Source organism: Elephas maximus, chromosome 7 (assembly GCF_024166365.1).
Source record: "Elephas maximus indicus isolate mEleMax1 chromosome 7, mEleMax1 primary haplotype, whole genome shotgun sequence".
Lineage (NCBI taxonomy): Eukaryota > Metazoa > Chordata > Mammalia > Proboscidea > Elephantidae > Elephas > Elephas maximus.
Window position 1 is genome coordinate 105199590 of NC_064825.1, and position 11226 is coordinate 105210815.

An 11226-nucleotide genomic window follows, 5' to 3' on the forward strand; every position below is an offset into this window, starting at 1 on the left:
AAAATAAAACTTAAAAATTTAAATTTCAAGAGAAAAGAAATAAAGTGCACTTAACCAAATACTTTATAGGGGCTGGAACTTGTAAGGCAGAACGTAATGTACTGCCACAGAAAAATACTAACGAGTAGATCAGGAAATGCTATTACCATCCACAGATCACTCATATCTTGGAGTTGGCAGCTCAGAATCCTTATAGGTAATCTAAGGAGAATTGAATTTTATGTTTGTCTGGAATATAGTAATGAAAAGAAATCACTACAAAAGAGGGTTCAGATTATCTATTAAACTTTTTGCCACTGACACCATACTTTGAAAAACCTTTATGGAAAGAAGAAAAAAATCTTAGATATCATTAATGGGAACTTCCTGAAACTATTTTAACTAAAAAAGAAAGTTTACTTTTAAGGTCCTGATCCCAGTCAAGCAGCCTTGGTGGCATAGTAGGTAAGCCCTCAGCTGCTGACATAAAGTGTGGTGGGTTGAAACCACCACCTGCTCTACAGCAGAAAGATGTGGCAGTCTCCTTTCCTTATAAAGATAAAAAATCTGGAAGCCTTTTGAGTCCAAATTCAGGAGATGGCAATTGTTTTTTTTTGTTTGTTTGTTTTTTGTTGCTGCTGTTGTTTTTTAAGAAATATTGCTTCCTAGCTAAAAGACATTTCCCTGAATCCAATGTAGTTAGGTGTGACCATGTGAACAAACTATGGCCAAAAAAAATGTAAACGAAAGTGGTTTATTAAATGGTAATTCTGTGAATGTGGAATTGTGGTGGGAGTTCAGGCAGCCGTCTTGGACTTTGAGGATGTGTGTTAAGGTTAGCGGAAAAGCAAGACTGAAGGATCCTAAAACCCTAATGTTGTAGAGTTGAAATAGCAGCCCCATACTACTTGGCTCAGACTTCCTATATGTAAGAGGTAAATAAATTTCCAACTTGTTTAAGTCACTGCTAAAAAAATAAACTAATATCAGAATCTATGTCATCTATTACATTTATGAGCTGTTGTGTTCATTAATGCTGTAATATTCCCTGTTGATTTGTTCTCACAAATTTCTTACAGTTCTATAAAAAAATTTCTTACAGTTGTATAAAAAAAAAAAATGGATCCCCAAATTAGTTCACATTAAATAGCCTTTACCCATTAAACATGTTTTTTAACAGCTCAATGTCTGACTTTTTTTTTTTTTTGACACCTTGGCATCTGAAACAAATCTTGTTCATACTGTTTTGTTATGGAGACTTGTTACTAAAACTAACTGGTAAATTATATGATTACCTCTGTATTAGAATTTGAAACATTCTCACCTGTTCATGATTCTGAGGTTTAGCAAAGTAGGAATTGAAGGATACTTCAATTTGAGGAAAGGTATCTGCTTAAAAAATTACTACAAGCATCAAGCTTAATGGGAAGCATTGACGTACTTTCTCCCTATTTCAATGAAATAATTTAAACCATCAAAAGAGAATTTCCAGACTCCCACAACTATATCTATCAATCTGCCAGCATCCATTCAGTTATATTCTGCCTTCTAACTGTTACTGTAAATGAAGCGTCTGTGACCCTTACCAAAGACATCCAGTCTCTCTTTACTTTTACATGGTACCTCATCTCCTCACTGCTTACACAAGGACGCTTGTCTATGAATCTCTTCTGACTCTTATTTCATCCATGTTTCCCTCTCTACTGGATCAGTTACATCATCAAAGAAGCAATCTGTTACCTCTCTCTTTGGAAAAAAAAATATTTTTTTTTACTCTACTTCCTTTATATCTAATACCCCATTTCATTCTCCCTCCTTTGCAGCAAAACTAAGGGATCTCTATAAAGCCCATCTCCCATTTCTCTTTAAACTCCTTTCAGTCACATGTCGATAATTAAAATTATTTGAAAATCCTCTCTTCAAGGTCACCACAGACCTCTGCATTGGTAAATTTAACAACAGTTGTTCATTTCTCATCTTATTAAATCCATTAACATCATTTAAACCAGTTGATCTGTTCCCTCTTTCTTTACATAATCTCTTTACATGACCAAGGTTCCCAAATTAATATCGCCAGCCCAGGCGTCTTCCTTGAGGTTGAGATCTATAGGTCCAACTGCTTCCATGGTATTTCCATCTAAATGACAAGTTGGTTTCTTAAACTGAATAAATCCAAAGCTGTATTTCTGGTTGTTCTGACCCAATCCCCAAGCAGTCTCCACTCACGTCATCCTCCATCTCTACCAATGGCTCATTTGGTTCATTTGTTTTTCTCCTTGCCCACATCCAATCTATCAGGAAATCCTGTCAGCTTTAACCTATGTCTCAAATTCAAGAACTTCTTTTCATTTTGAGAGCTGTCACTTAATTCCAAGCCACCATCCTCTTTCACCTCGATTATTGCAAGTTCCTCTTACTTAGTCTCCCTGCTTTACCTTGTATACAATACTCCAATTCTATCCTTAGCAAGAAAGTTAGAGTTATCCTTTAAACACATAAGTCAGATCATATTATGACTCTACTCAACTGCACGGGTGCTCAGGGTAAAAGCTAAAACCTTACAATTGCTAAAGATCAGGCAGAAGTAATCTTGCTACCCTCCCACCTCTCTGAACTCCTCTCTCATGGCTGACCCCTCACTGATTCTCCGGTCCATGTGACCCTTTTCTGTTCTGCTTGCTGGTCAGGCATACTCTTGCCATAGGGCCTTCACATCCATAGGCTATTCCTTCTGTCTGGAATACTTTTCCTTCCCCTGAACTTTCTAAATGACTTACAATCTCATTTTATATTCACAAATTTGAAGACGTGATATTTTACGTAAAACTACCCTTGGACCTGGACAAGCAGAACTGTGCTCCTGCTTGCATGCTTTGGAGTGCCTGCTGCAAAATATCCAACGTTCTCCAGTGCCTGTGACTGGGAAGTCTGTAGTGCCTTCTGGGTATAGCATCCCAACATGGACATGACTCTAAGGACCCCTGACTATTTCTACTTTTCATCTTGCTCTTCCATACTCTATCCCATCCATGGAGTCAACCAGAATCCTCCAGGAGCTCTTATTCAGCCCCAATCAAGTTATGACTGGTCCTGGGGCTGGGACCCCAGTTCAAGTTACGTGTTCTGGCATCCAAATGGCTTCAGCAGGCTGGATCTTTATTTATTTCCACAGGATTGCACTACTTTGGGTTACCAGAGTGGTGCTGACAATACTCAGTTCGGGGGACACAAGTTCAGTGCTCTGGGATAAAAATAGTCCCCTGCTGATCCTTGGCCTTGGGCCCTTTGTTTGGGGCCTTATCAAGCTCTCATCTGTCTATGCTCTGACTGAGGGTGTTGAGAGTGAAGGAACACATCCTTTACCCTGAGTGTCCATCTTGACAGTACCTAACAAGATCATCCAGTCTTTCCACAGATTCCACACCCTATATCAGGCAGCTGTCTGTGGCTTTCTGTCCTTGAATCACAAGGAATGTGGTCCATGTCAGCCAGTTCTTCTGGTCAGGGCAAATCTCTAAAATTTTAATAAAAAGAACGCAACCCTTGTTCTTTGTTCCCATAGGTGCTTGATGTGAAGGTGTCTCTGGGCCTTAACGTTTCTGATGAATCACTTCAATTTTACATCTTTGTGGGGTATGAATTGCCATAGAAGTAGGTAGAGTAAAATGTTTAAATAGTGAATGGAGTAACAAAGTGTTTGGTTTAGCCCCTTTCTGAAGTGGCCTGATGGGGCATCTCCAGGTTTTCCTTCAAACTTCAATCACAATGCTACATTTCACCAGAGCAAACTAATCTGTCATTCATTCTTTTCATATGACATGAGAAGAGAACAAAATTTTAAACAAATGAAACCCATTACTGTCGAGTTGATTCTGACTCATGAGGACCCCATGTGTGTCAGAGTAGAACTATGCCTCATAGGGCTTTCAAGTACTAATTTTTTGGAAGTAGATGGCCAGGACATTGTTCTGAGGTGCCTCGAGGTAGACTTTTACATCCATCTTTTCGGTTAACAGGTGTGTGCATTAACAATTTATACCACCCAGGGACGGATATCAGGCTTATAGTTTTAAAGTCATGGAATATCTAGATCAGGTATGTAGATAAAAAAATAACATTTGGATTAATCTATATAGTTTTGCATATTTGTATATGAAACATGTTATTTCTTAAGAAGCACTCATTGCTACCCCAGCCCAAGAACAGCACATGCTGTCCTCATGTATAGATGCTGTGCCTTATTCCAGAACTGAGGTCTTGCATTTAGTAAGAACATAGGCATTTCTATTCCAGCATACACATTGTTATGTTCCTCAACATAAAGGGAAGTGAAAACATCTTCACATAGAATCTCAGGAGTAGGTATGAAAGAAGGAGATTAAAAAAAAAAAATTCCCAATTGATTTGGGACCTCGGGATGCTGCCAATGCTTAAATACTTCAAACCACGTAAAAGTACCTGGGGTAATCATGCTGACTGAAATTTTTCAAACCCCCAGGGGCAACTGAGAGGCAGTTCTACAGGTTCATGTTGTCTCAGGGAAACCTTTTTAAATTCCAGTTGGAAATAAAGGAGGAGACCTTTGCTTCTCTGTGTTTTGTTCCATGACAGCAAATTAGAAACAGCACTTGAGAAGCAATGGGGAACATTCTCTGCCTTGTGTGCCTGTGAGACTTTCTCTCTCTCTTAGATGTAGAAATAAGACTTGGAAATGACATTCACATTTTATCCAGCCACTGAAGGGACTTTTCTCCATAAAGAATAGGAGACTGGCAACACTAGAATTTTCAAAAAAAACATGATATATGGTGAGATTTATAATTCACATTTTTGCATTTTCAGAATTATGCAATCATTAATATAAATTAGCATCAATTAATTTACAGACAACTCGATTTTCTTTGTATAAAGAAGCTGCCTGAAGTAGGAGTGGACTCATGTGGGTTTCACAGGTACTAAGGGATTACAAAGGTTATTTAAAAGTGCTATGTGTTAAAAAAAAAAAAAAAATGGCATGTCTACACTGTGACCAAATAAAATAATTTCCATTTTTAAAGTAATAAAAGAAAGAGTCAAAGAGTTTATCAGTAAAAGCACTTGTCAGCCCTGTTCATGGTAAAAGGGGAATTAAGTGTAAGTAAAAATGTTGACAATTCTCTGTGTCAGTGGTCTGGGGGCTTGATATCCTGTTGAATGTATTTAGGTGTATTGTGCTATCTGATTCTATCAACAGGCATTCTTATTAGCTCACTTTTCAGAGGTGGAAACCAAGAATTTGAAGTAACTTGTTCCATGAGGCATAACTAAATAGAAGAACTTGGATATGAACCCAAGCCTGTATGAGTCTGGAGTTGATGTTCTTACTTATTTCACTTCATTGTCTCTCTTACTTTTGTCCTAGGCTAAACTGACCACTGTTGAATCCTGTATCTGTTGTAGAGTGATAACTTTCACTAAAGCCTCCTGCAACAGAGTTTTTTATTGTGACATATCAGAAAACAAAAAAGGATATTGGCTCCAAGCGCTCAGGCTACAAATAAACCAAAATCCAAAGAAGGATAATCAATAAGTGCTTTTTATACAATTTTGACAGGTGCTGATTCATCATGAGTAAAAGGGGTTCTAGGGGTTCTTCACAGCCATTTGTATAATTGCCTACAAGAAAATTACTTAGAGACTATCTTTGGTTTAAGGAAATACAAAGAACTAAGATCGTGATTGGGTGACCTTTTCTTGTTCATCTTTTCTAACAGTTTGGTCTATTGGCTCAGGGGCCCAGGGTCTGTCATATGATAACTGTTTCAGTGATGTGGGCTATGTGTGATATTGGGTAGATCTCTAACTCGCTTCCTGGGGTAAATTGTCACTTAGTTTTGGTAGGCACTTCCACAGTCCATTGAACAAGTTAGAGCACTCAGTCCTCCCTCTTTGATACAGTTTCTTAGTGTCTGAAGCCCTGTGAATCCTGAGAAACAAATTGGCCTGTTGTGGTTATGGCCTTCTGTGGTTAGGTTAACCCTTTATTCTACTGATAATCTTTATATTTTAATATATGGTTGTTGACAGATCCAATGATCTTTTTGGGTTTGTTTTGTGTTTTTTTGTTTCTGGGTAACAACTTACAGCTAGATACGGAGTTAACAGTGGCACAATTTAGGATTGCCTAGGTCCCTGGGAACATAAGGAAAATGGTTGTTTAAAAGCAAGCAAACAGATGACATTAAACTGTAAAATTGTATATTCATTAGTTTTATTTGTCAATTCTAAGTGGCATTCAACAAAATCAGTTTGCTGATATAAGCCCCACAAGTACTTTATTCATCTCTTTTGCAAACATATAATTATGTAAATGATTTGAGTGATAAATTTCTATTATAGGTACAAACAAGGACATGCTCATTCTTCAATGCTTGTCTACCCATGGAAAATGAAGTAAGAAGTTGAAATAATTATCTGGTTGAATCGTGGAAATGCTTTCTATGGGGAAAGCAGCTGGTTTATTGAGTGAGATAATAATAACAACAGTTTGCAACAGTTCTTTGGGATAACCAACGCTTTCACATTTTCAAAATTGGCCCTCATCATAGTCTTGTCAGATGCTTTGGTAAGCAATGTATTTACTGTTTTACAATAACATTATATAATTTTGAAATGAATATACCTTGAGGAGTTGCACTTGATCATGTTAGGTCACTTTGTTTAAACAATTGGTTAAGAATTAATAAAGTCTTAAGACTGGATTATGTTGAATATGTTGTTTCTATTCTTCACTTCCATGGTTGTTGCCCTTTCTATATGTATTTGATATTTATTTATATGATAGGGCCATTACCTTCTGATTATAAATCATGTGGAGTTTCTTTTCCCGGAGGTGTCTAATTTAAACACGAACAAATGAATCAGAAGGTTTTAACCTTGAGAGGTATGTGGAGACTGTAGAAAGGCCATCCTTGCTCTGAAGTTCTCCCAGAAAAGAAACGTTCTCACCGCTTGTTATTGATCCAGTGGAATGGACTTTGACTTTGGAGCCAGAAAATCCCAGATATACCTTTTGTTAATTTTTTAACTTAACCTCCCAAATTAGGGTTATTAGGGGTAATAAAATCTAATATGGACTGTATTCTAGAAACTAGGCACTGAGCAATTGCTTTCCTTGAGTTATTTCACTTAGTCAACAACACAACATTTTAAAGTAGGTATTATTATTTTTGTCAGTTTCAGTTTTCATTTTAAAATGATGAATTAAAAAAAACAACACTTAATATATACTCATTTTCTTTAAGCATACAGTTAGGCACTTTTTCCCTTGGTCTTTATTTTTTATACGGAATGAAGTACTCCATCTTAAAGTCCCAGTTCCGCTCAAACTTTTAAAGAAACATTTGGGAGAGTGGGCATGGCTTCCAAATGTCTCTTAAAATACATGTTATCTGTTCTTTTATTTGTAGATAAGGCAGTCTCCTGGGGAGAGATGCATTTCCCATGCAAGTCATCATGGTTCCCATGCCATGTCAATGGAAGGCATAACTAATACATTATAGTCCTCCTTTCCTCAGATCTTGGATGTGCTTCAGAATCCTCCTCAACATTTCACTCTTGGTAGCCACTCCTAACAAGTCAAACCTGGCACCCACTTTAAAAACTATTTGTCATCCCTACCACGTATGAATGTTTCCATTCCCACATATTAAAACTCTGACTGTTTTAAAGGGTTTAACCTCAGCTCTGGCTCATAGCTCAAGAAATTTCTTTTTTTGTATTTTGAACAAAAACAAAGGACTTAAAATAATTTTGCTTATAGATTCACCGATACATTGATGACTATGCCAATATCATAAACTCGTTTGAGACAAACATCTTTCTCATAATTTTGGATTCTACATGGTCACTGTGGTAGCTTCCACTTTTTCCTCCAAAATATGCAAAATGAAAGCTTTGTAACTGAATTCATCCTCTTGGGTCTTTCATGGAACCCAAGTGTTCAAAAAATAGAATTTGTTGTATTTTTTTTTTGCTACATGGCAACTGTTGGGGCCAATTTGCTAGTTGTGGTGACCATTGTCAGCAGCCCGAAACTCCTGGGATCCCCCGTGTACTTCTTTCTGGCTTTTCTGTCCTTCCTAGATGCCTGCTATTCCTCTGCATTTGCACCAAAGATGATTGTGGACTCCCTCTATGAGAAGAAAACCATCTCCTTCAAGGGCTGTATGACCCAGCTCTTTGCTGATCACTTCTTTGCTGGAGTAGAGGTGATTATCCTCACCGCCATGGCCTATGACCGCTATGTGGCCATTTGCAAGCCATTGCACTACCCCTCTATTATGAACTGGAGGCTCTGTGGTATCCTGACGGGGGTAGCCTGGACAGGCGGCTTCTTACGTTCGGTGATACAAATTGTCTTTATTTTCCAGCTGCCCTTCTGTGGCCCCAATGTTATCGATCACTTCCTATGTGATTTGAACCCATTATTGAAGCTTGCCTGCACTGACACTCACATCCTTAGCCTTTTGGTTGTTGGCAGTAGTGGGTTTATCTGCATCATAATCTTCTCCTTGTTGCTCATCTCCTATTGTGTCATCTGGCTCTCTCTAAGAACTCATAGCTCTGAAGGATGGCTGAAAGCTCTCTCCACCTGTGGATCTCACATTACTGTCATGGTTTTATTCTTTGTCCCATGCATAATTGTGTATGCCCGACCTCCATCTGCTTTCTCCTTCGATAAGATGGTGGCCATAGTTTACACCTTCGTAACTCCCTTGCTCAATCCTTTGATTTATACTTTCAGGAATAAGGAAGTGAAAAATGCCATGAGGAAATTGTGGACCAGATTGGTGGTGGTTTCTGATGAAAAATAAAACATTAACTTAAAAAAATTAAATTTCAAGAGGAAAGAAATCAAAATGGGCTTGACCAAATACTTTATAGGGGCTGGAACCTGTATTGCTGAATGTAATGTAATGCAACAGAAAAATACTAATGCGTAGGTCAGGAAATGCTATTTCCACCCTCAGGTCACTCATATCTTGGAGTTGGCAGCTCAGTATCATCTTAGGGAATCTGAGGAGAGTTGAATTTTATGTTTGTTTAGAATAAAATAATGAAAAGAATTCACTAAAAGACAGGAATCAGATTATTAAGCTTCTTGCCATTCAAACCATACTTTGAAAAACCTTTATGGAAAGAAGGAAAAAAATATCTTAGATATCAGGAATAGGAACTTCCTGAAGCTATTTTAACTGAAAAAAAAAAAAAAAGTTTACTTTTAGAGTGCTGATCCTAGTTGAGCAGCCCTGGTGGCACTGTAAGTAAGCCCTCGGCTGCTGATGTAAGGAGTATTTGTTTGAAACCATCTCCTGCTCTACAGCAGAAAGATGTGGCAGTTTGCTTTCCTTATAAAGATCACAAATCTGGAAACTTTCCGAGTCAGAATTCAAGGGATGGCAGTGTTTGTTTGTTTGTTTGTTTAAGGCATATTTCTTCCTAGCTAAAAGACATTTCCCAGCACCCAATGTAGTTAGGTGTGGCCACGTGACGAATTATGGCCAATAAAATATAAATGAAGGTGTTATATTAAATAATTCTGTGATTGTGGAATCATTGTGGGAATTCAGGCAGCCATTTTGGACCATGAGGATGTATGTTAAGATTAGTGGAAAAGCAAGACTGAAGGATTCCATATCCCTATCATAGAGTTGTAATACCAGCCCCATACTACTTGGCTCAAACTTCATTTATGTAACAGAGAACTAAATTTCCAACTTGTTTAAGTCACTGCTAAAAAATAAAGTAATATCAGAATCTATATCATCTATTACATTTATGAACTGTTCTGTTCATTAATGCTGATATTCCTTGTTAATTAGTTCTCACAAATTTCGTATCATTCTATGGGATCCCCAGATTAGTTCACGTTAAATAGACTTTACTCATTAAGCATATTTAACAGCTCAATGTCTGACTTTTTTTTTTTTTTTTTTAGCATCCTGACATCTGAAACAAATCTTGGTCTTACTCTTTTGTTATCAGGACTTCTTGTTACTAATACCAGCTGATAAATTATATGATCACCTCTGTATTAGAATTGGAAAAATTCACAACTCTTCATGATACTAAGGTTTAGCAAAGAAAAGAATAGAAGGATACTTTAATTTGAAGAAAGGTATCTGCCTAAAAAACTACCACAAGTGTCAAACTTAATGGGAAACGTTGATGTACTTCCTTCATATTTAATTTAGTTAATTTAAACCATCAAAAGAGAACTTCCAGACTCCTACAACTATATCTATCATTCTACCAGCCTCCATTCACTTATATGCTGCCTTCTTAACTGCTATTTTAAACAAAGTGTCTGTGACCCTTACCAAAGGCAACCATTCTCTTTATTTTTGCATGGGATGTCATCTTCTCACTGCTTACACAAGGACATTTACTTGTCTAAGAATCTCTTCTGTCTTTTATTTCATCTATATTTCCCTCTCTCTTGGAATAGTTACATTAACAAAGAAGCAATTCATTATCTCTCTCATCCTTAAAGAAACCTTTTTTTTTTTTTACTCCACTTCCTTTTTATGTAATACCTCATTTCATTCTCCCTCTTTTGCAGCAGAACTCAAGGGATCACTGTGATGCCTGTCTCCCATTTCTCTTCTTCCATTCTCTTTAAACTCCTGTCAGTCACACTTTAATACCTAATACTATCTGCAAATCCTATTCTCCAGGACAACTCAGACCTCTGCAACATAAAATTTAACAGCAATTGCCAGTTTCTCATCTTATTAAATCTATTAGCACCATTTAACCCAGTTGATGTAGTCCTCTGCCTTCACATACTCTTTACATGACCAAGGTTCCCAAATTAATATCTAAGTCCCAGAATCTTCCTTGAGCTTGAAATCTGGACATCCACCTGCTTTCATGGTATCTCCATCTAAATGGCAAATAGATATCTCAAACTGAACAAACCCAAAGCTGTATTCCTGGTTCTGCTCCCATCCCCAGATCGATTCCACACATGTCATCCTTCATCTTGACTGTTGGCGCATTTGATCTATTTGTATTTTCTCATTCCCCACATCCACTCTATCCAGAAATCCTGTTGGCTTTAACTTTGACATGTATCCCAAATTCAAGAGCTTCTTATCATTTTTGGAGCTGTCACCTAATTCCAAGCCGTCATTGTAATCACCTGGATTATTGCAATTACCTCCTACATAGTCTCCCTGCTTTTATCTTTGAACCCCCTACCCC

General features: G+C 37.5%; 1 protein-coding gene across 1 annotated transcript; it reads left to right on the forward strand.

Moving 5' to 3' along the window:
- The first annotated feature begins 7898 nt into the window (after positions 1–7898).
- LOC126079812 (olfactory receptor 4C15-like) lies at positions 7899–8834 on the forward strand. The gene has a single exon (XM_049891185.1). The coding sequence runs from the start codon at positions 7899–7901 to the stop codon at positions 8832–8834; it is 936 nt and encodes a 311-aa protein (XP_049747142.1).
- The last annotated feature ends 2392 nt before the right edge of the window (positions 8835–11226 follow it).